The sequence below is a fragment of the Plecotus auritus genome (genome assembly GCF_963455305.1).
Source record: "Plecotus auritus genome assembly, chromosome: 3".
NCBI lineage: Eukaryota > Metazoa > Chordata > Mammalia > Chiroptera > Vespertilionidae > Plecotus > Plecotus auritus.
The window spans coordinates 134,849,153-134,874,717 of record NC_137772.1 but is presented as its reverse complement, the minus strand read 5'-3'; the positions used below and the strand labels follow the sequence as shown (position 1 = coordinate 134,874,717).

The following is a 25,565-nucleotide window of genomic DNA, read 5'->3' as shown; positions in this document are numbered from 1 at the left end:
AAAATTTGTTAATAACTTTTCACATTTATATCAAAATAAAGCCCTGTTTAAAATATATGTGTAATCCCACTATACAAAATTAATCAAAATCTCAATATTAATATGTACCAAAGAAAAAAGATTTTTCTCAAAGTATATAGTAGAATTCAAATGAAAGAAGTTTGCTCCAAGAAATACGCAACAAAGACATCTGGAACAAACATATGTCAAGAGTCACCAATGAAATAAAACTCATATATTTATCTGATGAATGCACTCACTTGATACCTACTTACTCTTATTGCTGACATAACTGGAACAATAGATATGAAAAAGCATATTAGAAACAGAAGAGAAGGCTCATTTATAACAATAAGAAGTGAGAACTGAAAATCTAAAGTCAATGGAGTTTTTTTAAAGAGAGATAAAAGAATTCAAAATCCTTAACTAATTTCTAGCCTTTGGAAGTATGGGCAAGAGCTCAATAGCTCTTGACCTCATCGCATAATAAAGATTCTTAATGAAGTCTGAAGTTGTCTAAAAAATTCTGGTTGGTAATACAGTACTTTTTAGTTATGGAGGGAAAACTAAATGCTTTCTTAAAATAGTTCTACTCAAAATAGTTAAAATAAAAATGTTTGGCATTTAAAGGATAAGCTTCAGTTTTTATCTCATTTCTTATATATCATAAATATAAGGAGTGTATTCAAATAATTCAGAAAAAAAAACCTACTTTCCTCAAATATAAAATAATACTTTCTGGGCTCACTGATAGCCAAAAATGTCAAAGAAGAAATGCTTGCTGTCATGTACTTATTTTCATCTCACCTGACAAAATTAAATATAGGCTCTTTTGAAGATGTCACAAATGAACTTCCCATCTTTTTGTCATCATTTAACTTGTCCTAAAAACAATCACTCTAAATGACCTCAATGAAAAGTTTCACACTGGAATCATATGCCATATTTAATTACAACCATCCACTTATTTGTCACTGTATAAATACATTAGGGATGAAAGGATGGAACATAAAACATAAGCAGTCTCGTTCTGAATTGTCTCACATCTAAAGACCAACAATACTGACTTTAGTTCAGGACTAGTAAATACTATAAAAAGCTTCATATACAAAAATAAAAACAGGACTTCTCTTCTAAACATATCAATACTCTCCTTGTACCAGGTTGCTGGATGGAGGAAAAAATATCACTTTTGGATTTGGATCCTGGATTTTAATTACAAGCTAAGTGCCATTAATTTCTTTCCAACTCAAATCATTTCACAACTATCTGAATAAAAGAACACCACACTTTGGACTGCTCAAAATAAATCAAAACAATTAAAATAGTATATTTGCTACATGTTAGGTACTAAGAACTAGGAGGAGTAAGCATATCTGAAAAGATGGTGAAGGGGTCCAGAATATCTTGCTACTGTGGCATAAAAGTTATTTTAAGCTGAAAACATTTGGGAATCAACAGACATTTTTTTAAGTGAGTTTTTTTTTTTCCTCAATTCCTCTTATCTGCCTAAAAACAGAGCCTTGGAAAAGAATGTAACTGTTATAAATTCCCTCCCCAGGAGTTTCATAACCAGGGAAGACTCACTCCTATCATGAAAAACAAAAAGTCAGCATCAGGATAAGAAACCCCCTACACAAGACATTTTCACAAAACTGTCATATCTCCCATCTACTTCCCTAAGGGCCCTTTTATCTTTCCAAAGTGCCCTTTCTTCCCTTCTCCCTCCTTAAGATGGTATATAAGCCCCAAATTATAACCGCCTCTTTGACACTTTTCTGTGAATCCCCATGTACATACATGAATAAAAGCCCATCTTTTCTCTTACTAATGTCTGTTGCCAGTTTAATTCATAACCCCCAATTACTGAACCTAAGAGAATAAAGAAAAAGTTTTTCTTCTCCAACAACTGAAACCAATAATTTTTGCTGTAGAGTCCCTCTAGGAATATCAGCCTAGGGTCTGCCAGCTCTTATTTCTCTCTAATGAACTCAGGAAAACAATTCAGTAAAGCCTTATGCATTAGTAGCCAAGTCAAACTTTATTACTCTGGTAAGCTCCCATAGATTATATAAGTATGGTATTTCTGTTTGAACAGGACTTATGATTTTAAGACTTTAAATTCCAGTGTAAGGAAATAACCATCTAGGAAAAAAATAGTTCCTTCTGGTTTGTGATCACTTTAGTCTCCAGAAACTCAAATAAATTTTTTTTGGATTTTGCATATTCTATTCTATGGCCTTATAAGAGTTAAATCATATAAGACAGGTGACTTGACTCCCAAAGAATACTCCCTTTATATATGTGCCAGCATATCCAATGCTTATGAATCAATAGCTTTCATCTTTACAAAAAGTATATACTCTCGTGATTCCACAAATGCATCAGCATTATTAAATTGGTGAACATATATTGATGCTCTAAAAATCAGAGGCTTGTCAATGCACTTTTTAAAAAGTGTGCCGTACTTTTTTTCTACTGGGAAGCAATTAAAACCTTACCTCCAGGGATCTGATTGTAGCCTGCATCTCAGCCAACTGCTGCACCTGAATTCTTTGGACATTTTCTACCTGAGCACCAGAATTCTCTTTTTCAGCCCTTAATTCGGCTACTTCAGCCTGTAACTCTTTTAATTTCTGAACCAAATGGACTTTTTCTCGAGTAAGTTGCTCCACTCGTTTGCTATCTCTTATGGGATCAAGACTATGCAGCTGATTATGTAGTTCTTCTTTATCTTTCTCCAGTCTTGCAATCTAATAACAATTTGAAAAAAGCACACAACTTTAAATTATTAAATTTTCAGTCATGAACATGTATTACAAGTCAGTAAATTAAAATTTATAACTGCACAATGTAAAAAAGAAAGCTTAGGTAATGAAATGAAGTAGCAAGGAAAAAACTCTAAAATGTCACATTCTTCATTCTGATTCAGCATGGCTCAAATGTGAGGGCAAGTACCTTGTCCTATACTCCCCATAATGTCTAGCACAGGGCTTCATCAGTTGCCAAATAAAATTCAAAATTATAAATAATACTATAAAATAATTATTAAAATGTCAAGTATTTAAAAAATTAATCAGAACATTGCAGGGGCTTATGCAAGATCAATATGCTGATTACTGCTAAGCTTTTCCTCATGTGACAGTAATGCTTGGGCTGTCTATACTAATAAGGCAACTTAATTCACAAAAAAAGCTGCTTGTCTATATAAATAATTACAAATGTGAGTGATTAAAGTTTTTAAATGATAGCTGAGAGTTTATTAAAGTCCTAATTGTAATGACGGTATAGTTCCTAATTCTCAGATTCAAGAAAGAACTGAAAGTCATTACCCCATAGCATTTAGAAAGGTCACTGGGGAACCTGTAGAGCAGAAACAGGAGTGCTCTTCTCATTCATGCCAAGCATCACTTCCAGACCCACCACCCCCCTCCGCCCCCGGGGCCTCCCAATTAGTGGGTTTCAAACTGCTTCCTAACCTCTGAGGTACATTGGAGGCCTCTCTCCTCTAGGAATGAGGAGGAGACCAAGTAATCATGGTAAAATGCACTTTCCTTTTCCTGTTCTCCCAAACTATCTGTTCCTCCCACCACCACCACCAAACCTTTGTAGTTAACCAGACCTTCTCTTTTTAGTCTTTCATATAGATTTCTTCAGATGATTCAACTTAAAGGATTCCACTGTTTTTTAAAAAAAGTTAGAAACCACTGCTCTAAATATCACCAGGAATTGTTTTGTAGCCAGGATAAGCTTAGAAGGCTCCCTCTAAGCCAAAAGGATTTAAAGTAATGCTATGCAACCCAGACAAAAGTGGCCCAAGAGACAACTGATTGCTCACTTGGCTACAGATGAACGTAAGAAGTGTGAGACCTACACCCCAGTGCAGAATCTTCTCCTCATCTGTAAAATGAGAGGTTAGACTGGAGGCCCTCTAAGATCCTTTTCAGTTTTAACATGTAATAATTCCAATTGCGTTTTGGGCATGCTGAATTAACGATGTCAATGGGAGATATAGGTAGAGCTATCTAGCAAGCAAATATTCTTTTCCAGAAAATAAAAAATTTTTAGAAGGCAGCTATACAATTCAGAGTCAAGTCCCCAAAAGCCCAACTAATTAGTTCTCTCCTATTTTTCCTCCCACCTTTTACATATAAACATTGTCCCTGGGGTTTGGTTTCCGCCATTTCTTTTTCTTTTCAATTCCTTGTGTGACTGTGCAAGTAATTTTTTCATTTTGGCCTCAGTTAAAATGAAAGGCATGGGATGGTTGATCTTTAAGGTACCATTTAGCTTTTGCATAAGGTAACTCATCTAGCTCAGGAGTCAATGTATAACTCAGATTCAGATAATGGTGCCTTTACTGAGTACTTCAGTGAGTGCTGAGCTGAGTGTGCTACACATATAATTGCATTTAGTAACAATACTTTCTCTTGTAGTCTGCCTATTACATATGGGGTCAGACAACTAATGTTCTTGACCAGCATGTTTCCTGCTTTACTGCTTTCTCTAGTAGTTTGGAGTGGCATCTGTGTGATAGCTGAAGTGGTAGCTGAAGCTATGGACTGAGCTGGCTAATGGCAGAGTCAGAATTATTAGACCTCACATTTACAACCCCTAAACCAGAGCTCATTATCAAATCATTCCAACCAAAAGTGATGACCACTGCCTCCTCATTTCTTTATTCACTTAATTGTCGTGCACCTGGCACTATTCTGGGTAGTAAAGATACATCAGAAAACCAAGCACACAAACAAATGCAAAACCTCTGCTCTCAAGATGGTTCTATTCAATCACTGCTATGACACCAAACTTGTCCCAGTCATCTGGGCACAGATCTTGGACACACCCTCAGCTCCTGTCTTTTCCTCCACTCTCAGTCAGATTCACTTGTCATTTTCATGGGTATCTTCAATTTGCTGTGCTCTCAAATCCTTTCTCTAAACTTACAAAAGGCTTTGTTTAAATTTCTCTTTTATGACATTTATCCAAATAGCCCTGTGTTAGTTACCTCCAAGCTACTTTATTCTCTTTGAGAATATAAAAGCTTCCTTGACAGGTAAGATGATGTATTAAACAATTTTACTTTTTAAAAACTGTTGAAGTAAAAGAACACAAACAGATCAGGAACTAGAAATACATAATTGCTGATCTTCTTTTCAATGGATGGTAGCACCACTCTTTCCCTAAGGTACCCAAAAGGAAAAGGTCGTATAATTACTCCACCTTATATCTAATTATTCCATCGGTCTTTGTTTTTATTATCTTTGTGATACAGCATAGAGATATGGTTAAGAGTACAGAGTCTGAAGTCAAATGACCTAATTTTTTTTTCTTTCAGAATTTTAAAGATATTGCTTTACTGTTGGGCTTATATTCTTTCCAGAAAGAAATCTGTTGTCATTATCTTTGTTCTTCTACACACAATATCCTTTTTCTTGGTTACTTTTTTAAATTAACTTCTTATTTTTAGATAGTGGTAGGTTCACATGCAGTTGTAAGGAATAATGCAGAAAGATCCTGTGTATCCTTAGCCCAGTTTCCCCCACTGGGAACAACCCCCACTCTTCCATTTTCTGGAAGACAGGGTGCAGAACTGGTTTTCTTTTTTGTTTGTTTTTTTAACCACTTGGTAGAATTCTCCAATTAAATCATTCTTTCGGGGAATTTTTAAATTACGAATTTAGTTTCCTTAATAGTTATACAACTATTTAAATTATCTATTTTATATGGGCAGAGTTATGGTAGTATGTGTCTGTTTCATCTTTGTTTCTCAAATTTATTTTGGTAGAATTGTTCACCTCTATATAAGCTAATAAGGATATCTTATTACCCTTTTGATGTCTGCAAGGTCTGTAGTGATAGTCTGTTTTATTTCTGATATAGGCAATTTGTGTCTTTCTTTTTTGTCAGTTTAGCCAAAGTTTTGTCAACTTATTAATCTTCTCAAAGAAACAGCTCTTTATTTCACTTTTTCTCTGCTGTTCTTGTTTTCAATTTCATTGGTTTCTGCCTCTATCTTTCTTGTTTCCTTCCCTCTGCTTGCTCTGGATTTATTTTAATCCTTTTTTCTGGTTAAAGTAGTAGTAGATTATTGATTTGACACTTTTCTTCTTTTCTAATGAATGCATTTAGTGCTATAAATTTTCCTCTCAGCACTGTTTTAGTTGTGTCCCAAATGTTTTTTAATATACTGCATTTTCATTTTCACTCAGGTCTATTTATTTTTTTGAAATAGTTTTCTCATTGCAGCTTCCTCTTCAGCTCATGAATTATTTGAAGTGTGTCATTTCATTTGAAGACTTCCCTGCTACCTTTCTGTTATTGATTTCTAGTTTAATTCCATATTGGCTGATGAACTCACTCTTTCAATTTTTATATATTTGTTGCCCAGCTGGTGTGACTCAGTTTCTGAGTGTCAATCCATGAACCAAGAGGTCATTGGATCGATTCCCAGTCAGGGCACATGCCCGGGTTGCAGGCTCGATCCCTGGTAGGGTGCATGCAGGAGGCAGCCTATCAATGTTTCTTTCTCTCTTCCTTCCTCTCTCCACAAAAAATCAATAAAACCTATATTTTAAAATTGCTGAGGTTTATTTTATGGCCCAGGATTATGATCTATCTTGGTATATGTTCAGTGACACTTGAAAACAATGTATTTAGGTACTCTTATTGGGTGGAATGTTCAATAAATGTTGACTAGCTTTTGTTGTGTGATGGTGTTGTTGAGTTAAATAGCCTTCCTAATTTTCTAATTGTTCTATTAATTGTTAAGACAGGAGTGTGAAGTCTCCAACAATAATTGTGAATTTGTCTATTTCTCCTTTTAGTTCTATCAGTTTTTACTTCACATATTTTGCAGCTTGATTCATACACATTTAGTATTCATTGTCTTCTTGGTGGACTGGCTTCCTGTCATTATATAATGTCTACCTCTGGTATTTTTCTTTGAAGTCTACTTTATCTGTTATTAATATACCCACTCCTGCCTCTTTTAATGTTTGCATGATATATCTTTTACCATCTATTTTCTAAATAATTATATTATTATATTTGAAATTTCTTGGAGATAGCATATAGTTGGGTTTTTTTATTTTTAAAATCAACTGTCTAAGTCTGTCTTTTGATTGGTATATTTAGACAATTTACATTTATTATGACTATTAATATGCTAAGGGATTTTGTTTATTTTGTCCTGCTTTCCTGTGGATTACCTGAACATTTTTTAGGATTCCATTTTTATTTACCTATAATGTTCTGGACATATATTTGCATAGCTTTCTTAGTTGTTGCTGTAGGTATTACATTATATATACACTAGAGGCTCGGTGCACAAAATTCTTGTGGAGGAGGGAGAGAGGTGTCCCTTAGCCTGCGCTAAGCCTGCGCTTTCTCGCAATCCGGGACCCCTTGGGTAGGGTCCCTAGGCCTGGCCGGTGATCAGGGCCTATTGGGAATTTCCTTCCCCCGGCTGCCAGCAGCTGGCCCCGCCCTCTGCCACTGCTACTGCTTGCCATCTATGTGGTGCTGTCCCCCATTCCCCGCCACTGGTCGCTTCCCTCTGCGGGTGACAGGTGTGGGGTACGATCGCTTGGCTGGCCTGGGCCTCCCTCTGCAGGGCAATTGCTGGCCAGCCCCACACATCCGCCACAGAGCCGCTAGCTGGGTGGCCTGGGCCTCCCTCTGCAGGGCGATCGTGGAGCAATGCTGGGGCCCCCCAACCAATTGCATCGCACCTGCCTGAGCTGTCCTGGCGCCAGTGCATGTCATAGCATGGTTATCCAGGAAGTCATCCAGACAGTCATTGTGCTGTTCAGTCATTTGGTCGATTTGTATATTACACTTTTATTATTATAGATAACTTATCATGGTCTACTGGGTTTATTTTACCAGCTCAAGTGATATATAGAGAAACTTCACCTCCTTTTACATTCCTTTGTCATTCCTTGTTCATAATATAATTGTCTTAATTATTTCCTCTATACACATTTCAAGCCATATCAGACTGTTATAATTTTTGTTTCTAAAACAAAATTCAGAGGAGAAACCAAGATGGCGGCATAGGTAAACACCTAAACTGCTGCCTCGCACAACAATTTCAAAACTACAACTAAAAGACAGAACGGACACCATCCAGAACCGCAGGAAAGCTGACTGAGTGAAAATTCTACAACTAGAAGGAAGGAGAAAAGCTCACAGAGAATTGGAGGTACGGCAAAGGGTCTTTGTGCGCGCAGAGAGGAAGGGCGGCGGAGTGCCTGGCTGGCTTTCTCTGGCGGAAGGGGGAAGGGAGCCCCCGACCGCATTGAACCCCAGTTCTGACTGCACTGAACACCTATTCCGGGCGAGCCCCTGGGGACCCACGCTCTTGTGGGGGGAGTCTGGACTCTCGGGTGGAGACTCGGGAGCCGGGGAAGGCGGAAGACTGAAAGTCCGCTCGCGCCAGTGCGCACAAAGGCTGCGGGAGGCTGCCACAGGCTTTCCCTAGCGGAAGGGAGTGAGAGGCTCCTGACGGCACAAAACCCCAGTTCTGACTGAAGTGAGCCCCAGTTCTGACTGCAGTGAACCCCAGTTCCAGGCGAGCCCCCGGGGACCCACGCTCTTGTGGGGGGAGTCTGGACTCTCGGGCGGAGACTCGGGAGCCGGGGAAGGCGGAAGACTGACAGTCCGCTCGCGCCAGTGCGCACAAAGGCTGCGGGAGGCTGCCACAGGCTTTCCCTAGCGGAAGGGAGGGAGAGGCTCCTGACGGCACCGAACACCAGTTCTGACTGAAGTGAGCCCCAGTTCTGACTGCAGTGAACCCCAGTTCCAGGCGAGCCCCCGGAGACCCACGCTCTTGTGGGGGGAGTCTGGACTCTCGGGCGGAGAATCGGGAGCCGGGAAGGCAGAGGACTGAAGGCACACACGTGCTAGCAAGGGCAAGGCTGATGGGAAGCCAAGACTGAGACTCCACCCCATCCAAGCAGAGCACAGAGGCTATTGCAATTTGGCAAGTCTAATCCTATAAGGCTGTCTCCAGCACCGGACTTCTCCCAGCATAGACACAGCTGATCCTTACAGCCAACTGGCCTGGAGGTCAATTCTTCCCAGTGATACCAACAACAATAAAGACTTAATTACAACAAGGCTGTACACACAGTCCACAAAGGGGTGCACCAAGAGTGTCCACCCCAGGTTAACTGGGGAGGCAGACCCACTGGGCCAAATTGGAAACCTAGCACACAAATCTACCAACTCAGGGAAGCAGTGAAAATGCGGCGTCTAAGAATCAGATCACAAACGAAAGAAATGGAGGAAAACAAACGACTGGATATAGAATTCAAAACCAAGGTTATAAGGCTTTTTAAGAATATCCTAGAAAAGGCCGATAAATATAACGAGACCCTCGAAGAGATGAAAAAGGACCAACTAGAAATTAAACATACACTGACTGAAATAAAAAATATTATACAGAGACCCAAAAACAGACAAGAGGAACACAAAAATCAAGTCAAAGAATTGAAATACAAAGAAGCAAAAAACACTCAACCGAAAAAGCAAAAAGCAAAAAAAAAAATCCAAAAAGTTGAAGATAATGTAAGAAGACTCTGGGACAACTTCAAGCGTACCAACATCAGAATTATGGGGGTGCCAGAAGAAGAGAGAGAGCAAAATACTGAAAACCTATTTGAAGAAATAATGACCGAAAACTTCCCCCACCTGGTGAAAGAAATAGACTTACAAGTCCAGGAAGCCCACAGAACCCCAAACAAAAGGAATCCAAAGAGGACTACACCAAGACACATCATAATTAAAATGCCAAGAGCAAAAGACAAAGAGAGAATATTAAAAGCAGCAAGAGAAAAACAGTTAGTTACCTACAGGGGAGCACCCATACGACTGTCAGCTGACTTTTCAACGGAAACTATGCAGGCCAGACGGGAGTGGCAAGAAATTTTCAATGTGATGAATAGCAAGAACCTACAACCAAGATTACTCTACCCAGCAAAGCTATCATTCAGAATTGAAGGGCAGATAAAGAGTTTCACAGACAAGAAAAAGCTAAAGGAGTTCATCACCACCAAACCAGTATTATATGAAATGCTGAAAGGTATTCTTAAAGAAGAGGAAGAAGAAAAAAGGAAAGATAAAAATTATGAACAACAAATACATATCTATCAACAAGTGAACCTAAAAATCAAGTGAATTAAAAACCTGAGGAACAGAATAATCTGGTGAATACAATAGAATCAGGGGCATAGAAAGGGAGTGGACTGATAATTCTCAGGGGGAAAGGGGTATGGGGGGGTTCATAAAGAGACTGGACAAAAATCATACACCTATGGATGAGGACAGTGGGGGGTAGGTAAGGGCAGAAGGTGGGGTGGGAAATGGCTGGAGGGGAACTATGGGGGAAAAAAGGAGAAATAATTGTAATAATCTGAATAAAGATTTATTTAAAAAAAAAAAAAATAAATAAAAAAAAAAATAAAACAAAATTCAGAAAATGCACTCAGGAAAAGAAAATCTATTGTATATACCCAGTTTTGCTTACCATGTTCTTTTATTCTTCTTGATGTTGTGAGGTTCCTTTTTTTATTGTTTTCTTTCTGATTAGAGAATTTCCCTTTGACATTCTTTTGGACAGGTCTACTGGCAACAGATTCTCTTAGTTTTCCTTATAAGAATGTCTTGATTTAACCTTCATTCCTGAAGGATATTTTTGCTGGATATAGAATTACGAATTGACATTTCTTTTCTTTCAGAACATGATAATGTTGTCACATGTCTCTAGCCCAGGGGTGGGCAAACTTTTTGACTCAAGGGCCACAATGGGTTCTTAAACTGGACCAGAGGGCCGGAACAAAAGCATGGATGGAGTGTTTGTGTGAACTAATATAAATTCAAAGTAAAGGAGCGGAGGGGAGAGCAAGAGAACCAAATAGAACAGCCGGATCCGGCCCGCGGGCTGTAGTTTGCCCAAGGCTGCTCTAGCCTCTATGCTTTCCAATGAGAAATGTCTGGGAATTATAAGGTATCATTTTTCTCTTGCTGCTTTCAGTACTTTTCTTTTTAATATATTTTATTGATTTCTTATAGAGAGGAAGGGAGAGGGATAGAGAGTCAGAAACATAGATGAGAGAAAAACATCGATCAGCTGCCTCCTGCACACCCCCCACTGGGGATGTGCCCGCAACCAAGGTACATGCCCTTGACTGGAATCGAACCTGGGACCCTTGAGTCCGCAGGCCGATGCTCTATCCACTGAGCCAAACCAGTTAGGGCTTTCAGTACTTTTTTCCTATCTATGATAATAAAATCATAATATGCTAATTAGACCAGACAATCTTTGCAAGGGAAGCCCGGGTCCTGGGTGCCTGCTGGCGGCCGGAGGGAAGCCTGGGTTCCAGGTCCTGGAGGGAAGCCCTGGGTCCTGGATGCTGGAGGGAAGCCCGGGTCCCAGGTGCCAGAGGGAAGCCGGTGCCGGCAGCCAGGGGAAGGAAAGCCTACTCTTGCACGAATTTCATGCATCGGGCCTCTAATAATGTTTATAAATTGATGTCTCTTACTGTGGATTTCGTTGGTTTGATCCCATTTGATATTCACTCACCTTCTTGAGTCTGTATGGTGTATCTACACCAAAGTGGAGGATGGGTTTCAGCCTTTATTTCTTCACTATATTTTTAGCACTGCCCTCTTTCTTTTTTCCTTTCAAGGACAAAAATCTTAGATCTTTTGTTATAGTCCCACAGATAACTGAGGCTATTCCTACTTTTTTTTTTAATCTATTTTTATTTTTTCAAATCTTTATTGATGAGAATATTATAGATGTCCCCATTTTTCGTCCATTGCTCCCCCCACCACTTGGTTCCCATCCAACCCCAGTCCTTCGCCACCCTATTGTCTGTGTCCATGGGCAATGCATATATGCATGTAAGTTATTTGGTAAATTTCTTCCTGTCCACCCACCTGCCCCTTCCCTGATATTCATCAGTCTATGTTTCCATGTCACTGGTCCTATTTTATTTGTCAGTTTATTTTATACATTAAATTCCACATATAAGTGAGATCTTATATTTGTCTTTCTCCGATTGGCTTATTTAGTGTAGAATAAAAATCTCCAGTTCCCTCCATGCTGTCTCAAGGGTAATAGATCCTTCTTTTTTATAGCTGCATAGTATTCCATTGGGCAAATGTAACACAGCTTTTTCTATCCATTCATCTACTGATGGGCCTTCCTTTTTTCAATCTATTTTTTATAGTTTGTTCAGATTGGGTAATTTCTAATATACTATCTTCAATTCACTGGTTCTTCTGTCCCTTCCATTCTGCTGTTGAGCTCAGCAACTGAGGTTTTATTTTTATTTGTTTTTAGTTCATCATGTTTTTCAGTTCTACCAGTGTACCAGTTAATAATGCGGATTTTTTTCAATAGATGAAGTTATACATATGTTGATATATATGCGATTTGATATGTATGCTATTTTGTTGTATTGACAGCAAGCTTCAAAACTTCATATGTCAAATTTTCTGAAGGTGTTAACATCATAGATATTTTTACGCTTAAAAATGTCGAATTTCATGCCAAAAAAAGAGCATTTGCAGGAAGTTTTAATTTATTACTTTATTTTGAAGAAAAGTGCTACTAAAAGTTATCGTATACTTTGGAAGCTTATGGTGAACATGCTCCACCTCAAGATACTTGTGAACTCTGGTTTAAATGCTTTAAAAGTGATGATTTCGATGTGAAAGACAACATCCAGGTGAAACGAGAAAGTCTGAAGACCAACAATTACAAGCATTATTGGATGAAGATGCATGTCAAACTCAAAAACGACTTGCAGAAAGATTAAATGTTGCTCAGCAAACAATTTCCGATCGTTTACAAGCAATGGAAAAGATTTTAAAGTAAGGAAAATGGGTGCCATATCAACTGAACAGAAGACAAATGGAAAAGTGAAAAGTCATCAGTAAAATGTTGCTTCAAAAGCACGAGTATAAGTCTTTTTTGCATCGAATTGTGACTGGTGTTGAAAAGTAGATTTATTTTGAGAATCCCAAACACACAAAATCATGGGTTGATCCAGGTCAACCATCAACATTGACTACAAGGCCAAATCACCTCAGAAAGAAGAAAATGCTCTGCATTTGGTGGGATCAGGAAGGTGTGGTGTAGTATGAGCTTCTAAAACCAGGTGAAACCGTTATTACTGATCGCTACCGACAACAAATAATCCATTTGAACCACGCTTCGATCGTAAAATGACCAGAATGGGCCAGAAGACATGGCAAAATAATTTTGCTTCATGATGACACACCAACACACACTTCAAAACCAGTTAAAGACACGTTAAAAGATCTTGCCTGGGAAGTATTAACCCACCCGCTGTATTCACCAGACCTTGCTCCTTCAGATTACCACTTGTTCCAATCGATGGCACATGCACTTTCTGAGCAACACTTCCAAACATATGAAGAAGTGGAAAATTGGGTCTCTGAATGGTTTGCCTCAAAACAAGGAAAGTTCTATTGGGACGGTATCCACAAATTACCTGAAAGATGGGGGAAATGTGTAGCTAGCAATGGACATTACTTTGAATAAAGCACTTTTGATGTTTCTCTTGAAATTATCGTGTTTTCTTTGATTACAAAATCCACATTATTAACTGGTACACCTAGTAAATGTTCCATTTGGTTATTCTTTATATTTCTGTATTTATTTGCTGAGACTATTTTTTCATTTGTTTTGGGTGTGCTTTTAATTGTACACTGAGGCATTTTTACTATGGCTCTGTTAATATATTTGTCAGATAATTCTGTTATGTCAGTGTTAGCATCTAGTGACTGTCTTATTTCATTAAGTTTGAGATCTTCTAGGTTCTCAGTATGAGAAGTGATTTTTTATTAAATTTTGGACTTCTGAGATATTGTATTAGGAGATTCTGATTCTAATTTAAAGTTTGTTTTACTTGGCTTTTTATGATATCACTCTGGCAGAGGAAGATGTTGCTGCTCATTACTACTAGATGAAGTTGTAGTCCAGATTCCCCGCTCTATGTCTATGAAACACATACTGGGTGGAAGTGGGAGTTCCAGCTCCTAATTGGACCGACCCACTGATGCGTCCTTAGATGGCAGGGGTAAGAATGACTTGTAACTGTTCCCCAGGTGGCCTCCACTGATACCATAGTGGCAGGTGTAGTCACCGCTGACACTACAGGGCAGTGGTGATGGTCCTGATTCTACATTAGGCCTTCTCTAACATAATCCAAGCAGGAAGGGGTCAGGGCACCTGACCAGTGAAAAAAGAAACTTAGTATCCCAATGTCATCTCCAACGTCACCATGGCAGATAAGTGGGAGCCTTTGGTATTGTCAAGTAGGGATGAAGTCATGGCTCCCTACCTGGCCTTCTCTGTATCATCTTGGCTGAGGGTTAGGATTACTGATTACAGCCTGGGGAAAATGAAAGTCTAGGTGCTCCACTGGCGTTAACTAGTATGGGTGGGCATACGTCCAGTTTCACTCCAGTATTTGGCTGGAGTAGAATTGTTATTATCTAAATTAACTAGGCTACTAGGTTGTTCTTTTCCTAGAAACTTACCTAGAGAGAACAGGCCTGTGTTGGGGCTTTTTTATCATCTGGGCCAAATTGCTGGTTTCTTCAGCATCAAACCAGTGATACGTGAAACAAAATTAAAAACCCAGAAAACATACCAGTCAGTTCTTAGGTCCCAAGGTCCTTAGCTGGTATGCCTTTTCTCCATCTTTCAGCATGTTCTTATGTCTGTTTTATAAATAATGTCCAGTGGTCTTTGTTATACTTACCAGGATAAACAGGGAAAAATACATCTACTTCATCTTCCCAGAAATAGAAGTCTCCTTGTTGGCTTTTAAGATTTTCTCTTTATTACTAGTTTTAAGTAATTTGAATCTTAGAGCCTTGGTGTAGTTTTCTATGCATGTGGTTCACTGCAAACCTTGGTCATGTGCTATAATCATTTCTTTCCTATACTTCTCTATTTCATCTTGGATAGTTTCTATTGATGTATTTTCAATTTAAATTTAGCTATTATCTTTTCTTCCACATGTCTAATCCACTTTCAGTGTATTTTCCATTTAGACTGTACTTTTCATCACTAGGAACTTTTCTTAAAAATCTTTTCCATGTCTCTCATCATGTTCAAGGCTTCCCTTAACTTTTCAAACATATGGAGTATATTTATATGGTTTAATGACTTTGTCTAATTCAATAATTTTTAGGACTGTTCCTATTGACTGATCTTCCTCTTTATTATGAAATACCTTTTCATGCTTCTTTGCGTGCCATCATTAAAAAAAAAAAAAAAGGTCTATATTAGTTTTAGGTTCCCACCAAAATTGAACAGAAAGTGCCGAGAGTTGCATATGACCCTGCCCCCATATACTTGGCCTCCTACACTATCAATATCTCACACCAGAGTGGTACATTTGTTACAACTGATGAACCTACACTGTCATCCATAGTTTACATAGGGTCCACTCTTGGTGGTGTATATTCTATGGATTTTGACTATGTATATTGGCATGTACCTGACATTATAGTATCACACTGAATAGATTTAACACCCTAAAATCTTTGTGCTCCATCTATTTATTTATTCATCCCTCTTCCCTAATCCCTGGGCAACCACTGATCTTTTTTTTTTTAATATATATTTTTATTGATTTCAGAGAGAAAGGAAGAGGAAGAGATAGAAACATTAATGATGAGAGAGAATCATTCATTGGCTGCCTCCTGCACATCGCCCACTAGGGATCAAGTCCACAACCTGAGCATGTGACCTGACCAGGAATCAAATAGAGACCTCCTGGTTTATAGGTCGGTGCTCAACCACTGACCCATGCTGGCCGGGCAACCACTGATCTTTTAAATGTCATATAGTTGAATGTCATATATTTCAAATCCTACAATATACAGCCTTTCCAGATTGATTCTTTCAGTAATTTGCATTTAAGTTTCCTCACGTCTTTTCATGGTTTGACAGTTCACGTCTTTTGGTACTGAATAATCTTCCATTCTATGGATATGACACTGTTTATTTAACTATGCACCTAGGGAAGAACATCTTGGTTGCTTCCAATTTTGGGGAATTAGGAACAAAGCTGCCAGAAACATTTGTGTATAGGTTGTTATGCAGACATAAGTGTTAAACTCTTTTGGGTAAATACCAAGGAGGGCAATTGCTGGATTGTATGGTAAGGCTATGTTTAGCTTTGTAAGAAACAGCCAAACTGTGTTCTAAAGTTGCTGTACCAATTTACATTTCCAAAGTCTGTTGCTTCACATCCTCACCAGCATTTGGTATTGTCAGTGTTTTGGATTCAGGCCATTCTAACAAGCATGTATCCCATTGTTTTAAATTTCAATTCCCTAACCACACATGATGTTGAGCATCTATGCTTATTTGTCACCTGTATATCTTCTTTGGTGAAGTGTCTTTTAAAGTCTTTTGCCATTTTTAAATCAGTTTGTTTGTTTTCTTATTGTTGAGTTTCATAGTTCTTTGTATACTTTGGATAATAGTCCTTTTATAAAATATGTCTTTTTCAATTATTTTCTCCCAGTCTATGGCTTCTCTTCTCATTCTCTTGACAGTGTCTTTCACAGAACACAAGTTCTTAATTTCAATTAAACCTAACATCAATTATTTCTTTCATGGATCATGTCTTTGGTGTTTTATCTAAAAGATAATCAACAAACTCAAGCTCATCTAGGTTTTTCCCCATGTTATCTTACAGGAGTTTGATAATCTACATTTTACATTTAGACCTAAGATCTATTTTGAGTTAATTTTTGTGAAGGGGCTGTGTCCAGATCCATTTTTTGGCACGTACATTTATTCAGAACCATTTGTTGCAAAGACTATTTTTCTCCATTCTCAAAGATCAGTTCTCCTTCATCAAAGATCAGTTCACTATATTTGTGTAAGTGTATTTCTAGACTCTTTGGTCTATTCTAATGATCTATTTGTCTATTTTTTCACCAAGAGCATACTGTCTTGATTATCATAGCTTTATAGTTTAGTCCCAAAGTCAGGTACTGTCAGTCCTCCAACTTCGTTATTCTCTAATATTGTACTGGCTACCCTGGGTCTTTTGCCTCTCTACATAAACTTTAGAATCAGTTTGTTAATATCCACAAAATACTTGCTGAGTTTTTAATTGGGATTAAACTGGATATATAAATTAAATTGAGAAGAACAGACATCTTGACATTACTGAGTCTTCGTATCTGTGAACATGAAATATCACACTATTTATTTTGTTCTTTGATTTCATTCATCAGAGTTTTATAGTTCTCTTCAAATTAGTATTGTGCATTTCTAAAATATCTTCTGTATTTATTATGGTAATTCATACTATGATTAATGCTGTTAGGTACAAATAGTAATACCACTTTTTAAAGCCTTTACTATGTGTCAGGCATTATAGTAAACATTTTGCACATGAAGTTTCAAGTTCCCAGATTTTAGTTTTTTAAATCTAGTTTACCTTTTTATATTACTGCTATTCTAAGTTTTTCCCTTTTCCCTATATGTACTTGAATTGAATTTTTCTAAATTAATGATGGAATACAAAAAGATTTTATTTACTTACACTAAGAAGGTAACATTTAATTTACTCAGATTTAAAGTTCATATTTTAATCTATTTTTCGAAGTTGCCATCTCATTTCCTTCACTCAGTGGCTTAAAAAGAATTCTTCCCATACTGAATAAGAGAATAGAAATAAAGACATGTGCCTTTTTTAGGCTCTTGAGAATTACCTTGGTCATGGAGGTAGTAAAAAAAAAATAATTGTGACAAATAAAGCCAGAGCAAACAGCACCTGAAAGTAGAATACTCAGAATTCTAGGAGTGCAGTGAAGTTGGGGGATGCAGACACTGTAATAAGAGATGCCCTCGCCGAAACCGGTTTGGCTCAGTGGATAGAGCGTCAGCCTGCGGACTGGAGGGTCCCAGGTTCGATTCCGGTCAAGGGCATGTACCTTGGTTGCGGGCACATCCCCAGTGGGAGGTGTGCAGGAGGCAGCTGATCGATGTTTCTCTCTCATCGATGTTTCTAGCTCTCTATCCCTCTCCCTTCCTCTCTCTGTAAAATATCAATAAAATATATTAAAAAAAAAAAAAAAAGAGATGCCCTCAAAAGATTTACAGTATCTAAGTACAAATCTGACACTGAAAACTCTAGCATGCTAAAGAACAGGATCATATGTTCAAGAAATCTGAGTACATGTAATTTTAAATGATAATACCTATCATCTGTGGAATGCTTACTATGTGCTTGGTACTTGTCTAAACATTTTGCATATATTAATTTATTAAATCCTCACAATGAGATAGGTTCTATTGCTAATACCATTTTAAGTTGAGGACATCGATGCACATAGAAGTTAAGTCAGTTCCCAATGTCATTCTAAATAAAACATTTAAAATTTTACATGTTAAAAAGCTTAGTTTTTGAGATATTCTAAACTTTATTCACAGTTTAATTTTAATTAATAACATTTCACAAAACCCTTGTAAAATGTTGCCAAAATAATCACAGACAAGCTGTACTGTGAGGTAATTCAATTTTAATTTGGGAGACTTTGCCTATTGTGATGTGGCTTAAAGTAATCTGAGAAGGGTGTAAGTCAGAGAACTTGGAGTATTTTAGATAAAGGCACCATCAGAGTCTAAAGCAGCATTCCAGATAGAACTGCAGAACCTACAGTTTTGTAGCATTGGTAGCACAAAACTGATATTGGGCTTCTAATTTGGTCCTTATTCTACAATTCCTTTGAATCCTTCCATACTCACATATAGTATAGATCTATTTATCTCTTAACAATATTATAGCTGTTAGATGACTCCTAATTAGCGTGGCAACTTCAAAGCATTGCTTATTTCAAATTTATAATTTACGGCTAGGTGTTGGGTTACCTAATTTCTACTGTTAACTTGGCTGCTGACTTTCTTTGAGGCTGAGCAAGTCACTTATCTTGTGCTTCAGTGTCCTCCTTTAAAATGGAGACACTGGGCCCTAGCTGGTTTTGCTCAGTGGATAGAGCATCCACCTGCGGACTGAAGAGTTCCGAATTCGATTCCAGTGAGGGGCACATGCCCGGGTACAGGCTCGATCCCCAGTAGGGGGCATACAGGAGGCAGCCAATCTTCCTGCATGCCCCTTACTCATCATTGATGTTTCTCTCTCCCTCTCCCTTCCTCTCTGAAATCAATAAAAATATATTTTAAAATAATAAATAAAAAATAATAAAATGGAAATACTGAACATTATAACAGAAGTGAGATCATATGTGAATAAAGCATTTAAAGCTGTAAGTAATTTTTTAAATGCAAAAGACTAATATAAATATTGATAGTTTTCTGGTACTGTGTTATTGATGAACTCGATCCAAAGTTCATACAGCTTCTTACATATCAAAGAATAGTGGAACAGTTTGTTCATGTATGTCAGTTTGATCAAATTAGTTATTGGTAAAGGAAAGTGAGTATATTTTAACTCTTGATTCAAAATAAAGACAATGCAATAAATGTATAATGCAAATGTATTTACACATGAAATGTTTCATGTAACTACAGACAACAAACTACATTTTTAAATTCAACTAGTATTAGGCTTATTTGAAATAAGAAAGTGGTATTTCTCTCTTTCCACCCTGAAAAATAATCTAAAAGCAACATAAATAATGAGAAACACAACCCCCATTTTTGGAAATAGGAGACAAATCACAAAATGAGTAGAGATAGAATAGGAGTGCATGCTAAGGGAGCAGGGAGAGGATGCTGCCATTGCAGCTGTCAAAGAACAAAGTACACTTCTTGAAGGTGACAGGTTCACCCTAAGATATAAACCCTTTGTTTATATTAGTGGAAAAAAGTGCATTACCTTACCGTCAGAGCTCTCATAGATGCAGTATGGTTCCAAGAAAGAGATGGGGGCATTGCTAAATAAGGAATCACATAGACAAACTATATTTGCAGAGAGAGAAGCCTTTTTCTGTGGCTATGGGAGAAAAGAGACTGACTAGCTCCACTGACTGGGGCAAAATAAATGATGCAAAGGATGGAAAAATTTAACAGCCAAAAAAAGAACATTCACAAAAAAAATATTGCTATACAGCAGATGAAAATCATAACAAATTAATTAAACTAATTATGCAATCAACTCTAACTTGATTTACAAAAAATATATAATCATAAAATTTTGTTTACTAGAAAGCTAACAACTAAACTAGTATAATTAATCACTCACCTCTGATTCATATTTTATTTTTTCTTCTTCTAAAATACGTGCAAATCCTCCTTTCTGGTGTTCGAACTCTGACTTGAGAAATGTATTTTCATAGCGAAGCTTATTATATTCAGCTCTATATTTTTCAACTTCCTAAATTCAAAGGAGACTGTAATGTACCACAAATTTATGAATGAATTTTGTATCCATTCCAAAAATTACTTTTGTAAATATAATTTTAAATTACATTATATTCAGAGTAATTCTAAAAGTAAATAATAAGCTTAAGAGAAGTATAAATAAATCTTGGAAAAGTTCTGATAACTAGGATGCTACACACAGAATATAGTACATTCCTGAAAAGGCACTAATAAATACAATTATCATTCAATTAACCTTATTTAATCACTGATTTTCATAATAATAAAAATGTATAGCATGTCAAAAGTTTTGACCTCTGGACTTAATAAAATAATAATTAAGAATGTAACACACCTTTTAATACATAGGTTAAAAAATTAATTTTATGATAAAACATAAAATACCTCCAAAAAGTCAGACATAATAAATTCAAAGTAGATAAAAGCTTATTTGGCTATTTAGTACAATAACTTAAGTTTCAATCAAATATTACAATGATATAAATTTAACACATCAGTCTGAAGAATATATGAAGCACCAACTCTCCTTACTAACAAGGAACATATGCAATTCCCTAGTACAGTCCAGCTCCTCTTCCTGACACTATGAGTTGCTGGCATTCTGAAGCTCAGTAAGAACTTAAGACAACAGAACAGAAAGATGGAAGAGACATTATTTCAATATATACCAGAAAGTCTATATATCTATATATATAAAAGCCTAAGCAACTGAACGACCAAATGACCGGTCGACCGGTTGCTATGACACACACTGACCACCAGGGGGCAGACGCTCAATGCAGAAGCTGACCCCTGGTGGTCAGTGCACTCCCACAGCGGGAGTGCTGCTCATCTGACTAACAGGTGCCAGACACCAGGCTGATGGTTGGCAAGTGCAGCTGCGGCGGTGCGAGCCTCTCCCATGGGCATTCCCCTTGTGCGCCTGATCGGACTGACTGGGTGCAAGCCTGCAGCCATCGTAGCGAGGCTGGAATGAGCAGGAGTGGCAGGCAGGAGAGGCAGGCAGCATTGGACTGCCAGTTTTAGCCCAATTGCCACAGGCCATGCCAAGGGACCCCACTGGTGCATGGATCCATGCACCGGGCCTCTAGTTAAGTAATAAAGAAGCCTCCTAAAATACTCGGCTCCCTGAAATCTTCAGTTTAAATATTTCTATGCCAATTTACAAAGGATATGGTTATTTGTGATTTTATTAGAGACATACTTTGTTTTGGTATTTTTAAATATGCTTTTATTTAACTGGATCACCTACTTAAGTCTAAGTAATTTTGTTTATATCCAGAAATGAAACCTATTCACCATAATGCTTTGATTAGGAAAATATTCAAAAAATGACTTTATCAAGCCAGTAAACCATTTATAACAGTGGTCGCCAACTGGTGGTCCAACTGGTGGTCCATGAGGTCCAAAAGTTTGGCAACTATAGGTTTAAGGAAGCCTTTGGAGCAGCGGTTGCCAACCAGTGGTCTGCAGACCACTGGTGGTCCATGAGGTCCAAAAGGTTGGCAACTGCTGATTTATAAAACAGGCTCTACAACTGTTTCGAGCAATGCCAACATCACTAGACTATAGCTCCTAAAGAGGTCCATTTTGAAGGGGACAATACTCATTTGTATGTATACTGCTCAGTATATTTGTTAAATAAATGTCTAGTTTAGTATCTAATATACTTAATATCTATCATCTTTTCCTGTCCCCTTTATTAAACATTTAGTCATATTACACCAAGGTTTCATTTAAGGAGACTGATTGCAATCTGAAGGAAAACTGTATCAATTTTTTTTTTTACTTTTCTGAGGTTGCATGAAATTCATTTTTTTCATTCAACAAATATTAATTGAGCACCTATTATATGCTAGGAACTGTTCTAGGAACTTGAAATATAATAGTGAGTAAAACAGATAAAGTTCCTCCACTCATGCAAGAAGTGGTAAAAGATAATATAAAAAAATAAGCACAATGAGTATTATACAGTGTATCAAAAGATAGTAAGTACTCGAGAAAATAAAAATGTAGAGCAGGGTAAATGGGGATCCAAAGGTCTTAGGAGTGATGGAAAAGGCAAGTTGCAATATTAAATGTGGGCAGGAAGTAATCAAAGTAGGCCTCATTGAGAAGGTGATGTTAAGTTGACCAAAAGATACCTGGAGAGTGTTCAAGGCAAAAGCAACTGCTACAGCTAAGACTCTGGAATGGCACCATTTCTAGAATGCCAAAGAAACATCAAGGAGGCCAGTGTGGATGGAGAGAAGGAAATCAGAGAAGTAATGGGGTCTGATTCCTGTGCAGCCTTAAAGGCCATTGTAAGGACTGAGTAAGAAAGGGAGCTATTGCAGGGCTTCTGCGTAGAGGAAGATACTTTTCACCATGCTTTTCATAGTCACATGAAGGTATATGCATAGTTCTTTCTGCATAAATTACTTACTTCATCCAGATTCCTAAAACGCTCTCTCATTGGAGTTTCTAATTCTTGTCGTATTTGGGCTCTGAACAATTCCAAGTTTTGTGGAGTTAATACCTAATATGCAGAGAAATACAAACAATTCTAAATATGAAAAAACAAATAAAATCAAGAATTTGCCAAATTTCAAAACCTCTCTCCTCATTATGACAATAAAATGCAATTCAGAGTAATTTTACAATATACCTAATTTTAGAGCAGTCACTATATAAATAATAATTTAAGAATATCAATTTCAGGCTCTCAGAGATGTCAATAATTTTATTAACATGAGGTAAAGACAGTCACTGATTATTATCATTGTGATTATTAGAAATAACTATGTTAGCAGCTAAAGGTTATCATGTACACAATGGCTGGTAGTTTATTTTCTAAAGCAAACAAAATAAAGATGTAATAATTTAGTATGCCATAGAGAATTCTTCAGACTTATTTTCATTCAGAAAAGGACGATTTTTATGCTGGTTTAAAAAACTAATTTAGGCTCCTCCCTGTCACACTCCTTTACAAAACTTTTCTTTGAAAAAGTAATTAAATATTTCATTCACCATGGTATTCCCAACACCTTGCACCACTGCATAGCACATAGGAACCATTCAATTATTATTTCTTGAATGAATAAATATTGGTTGTTAAAAAAAAAATCTAGTTTGCTTTTATATAAATTTCTGAAAAAAATAAGAATAGGGGATAAGGACACATAGGTAATACCTTAATCAATAAAGAAAAAAAGAAAAAATAACTAAGAATAATGTTCAGTTTAATTCATTCATTTATTCATCAATATCCAAATTTCCAAACATTTTACTCAATAAATGCCTACTATATAGAGTGAAGCAAAAATAGGTTTATAGTTGTCAGTATGGAAAACCATACAAAAAATCCTATCTAATAAAGAGGGAATATGCTAATTGACCATCACACCCTCTCAAAGATGGTAGTGCCCACAGCCAATAAGGAGGGAATACGCTAATTAACTGCCACGCCCTAAAAGATGGCGGCGCCCACAGCCAATGAGGGAATATGCTAATTGACTGCCATGCCCTCAAAGATGGCAGTGCCCATAGCCACAAAATGGCGGCGCGCCTGCCTCCGGAGTCCCGCAGTCCCCTCAGTCCCCCAGGGCCGGCCCGAGGCACAGGCAAGCCTCGGATGGCAGCTGCCCAGCCGCCCAGGGCCACACGAGGCTCAGGTAACCAGGGCCGGCCAAGGCTTGCACTGCCAGCAGTGGCAGCAGCAGAGGTGTGATGGGGATGTCGCCTTCCCCTGATCGCCAGGTCGCCTCCCACCCCTGAGGACTCCCGGACTGTAAGAGGGGGCAGTCCAGGCTGAGGGACCCCCATCCAGTGCATGAATTTTCATGCACCGGGCCTCTAGTACAATAATAAACCCGGTGTTTTGTGTACTCACAACTGTAAACCTACTTTTGCCCCACCCTGTATATAAAACATTCTAATATTAGGTCACTTAAATTTATTCCATAGCTCATTGATGTTATGTTTATTTTTAATCTCTTTTGTCTTCTTGTTTCATTTTGAGTAGTTTTTATTGTCATCTTTTCAAGTTTACTGATCTTTTCTTCTACGCTGTCTAATCTGCCATTAAGTCCATACAGCATATTTTTCATCTCAATAATTATAGTATTTTATTATTTAGTCTTTTCATATTTTAGTCTTTTCATATCTTCCTTATCTCTACTTAAATGGTCAATCTTTAATCTCACTTTGAAGACATGGAATTCAATTATAATAACTATTTTAATGTCTTTGTTAATTCTAATTATTTGTACCACACCAGGTTTGGTTTTGGCTGCCTGACTTTCTTTTCTTATTTATTGTGGATAGTATTCTCCTGTTTATTCCATGCCTGGTAAATTTCTGTTGGATGCTAGACATTGTAAATTTTACTTTGCTGACTGCTAGATATATTTGTATTCTGATATTCTTGAGCTTTGTTCTGGGAGACAATTACTTGGAAACAGTCTCATCTTTCCGGGTCTTGCTCTTAAGATTTAAGTGTGAGCAAATTAGTGTTTAGTGTAGTGCTAATTACTTCCCACTGCGAAGACCCTTCTGAGTACTGTACTAATTTCTCTGTGAAATGAAGTTCTTTAGCCTGGCTTTGGGGAAAGGAAATATGCATAGCTCTGTATGAACTCCATACAGTCATGCCTCTAATCCTTTCAGGTGGCTCTTTTCCAGGCCTTAGATATTTCCCTTACATGCATGTGCTGATCATTCTTCTACAGAATGAGCTGAGAGGATTCTTTTGAAGATCTCTATTAACTTTCTTTCTGTGCCACCCTCCTCTCTGCTACCCTGTCTTGTGACTAGCCACACTACTCTCTGAATATGAGAAAACAAATATTAAAATCAAGAATTTTAATCAATTAAAATCAATTCCATCTCCTCGTGTCAGGGAGTCTTTCAGATTTGCCTGGTATTCCTTCTGTGCCATGACTTGGAAGCTTTTGCAAAATTCACCTTCTTTGATTTTTGTCTTTCCGGGGTCTTTGTCACTTTATAATGTCCAATGTCTTGAAAACAGTTGTTTGATTTGTATCCATTCTTTTATTTGTTTCAGGCAGGGAGTATATCTAGTCTTTATAATGCCATATGTAATTTTTCAATAATTTTATCAGAAATATATAAAATGACTCCTATCTTTTTAAAAAAACTTTTGCTAACA

General features: G+C 37.4%; 1 protein-coding gene across 5 annotated transcripts in view; it reads right to left on the bottom strand.

Moving 5' to 3' along the window:
- Window positions 1-25,565, bottom strand: part of CEP83 (centrosomal protein 83) — a gene marked incomplete at its 3' end in the record, with an annotated part of 146,748 nt that overhangs the window by 71,659 nt on the left and 49,524 nt on the right. For 4 of the 5 annotated variants that reach the window (XR_013960100.1, XM_080659724.1, XM_080659726.1 and 1 more), the window contains exons 4-6: window positions 22,842-22,934; window positions 20,277-20,408; window positions 2,502-2,753 (exon numbers count right to left, since the gene is read on the bottom strand). Coding sequence is in view for 4 of the 5 variants with exons in the window: in XM_080659724.1 (XP_080515850.1) it covers window positions 2,502-2,753; window positions 20,277-20,408; window positions 22,842-22,934 (477 nt within the window). The remainder of the gene's footprint in view (window positions 1-2,501; window positions 2,754-20,276; window positions 20,409-22,841; window positions 22,935-25,565) is intronic. The other variant, XM_080659727.1, reaches the window with a different exon arrangement.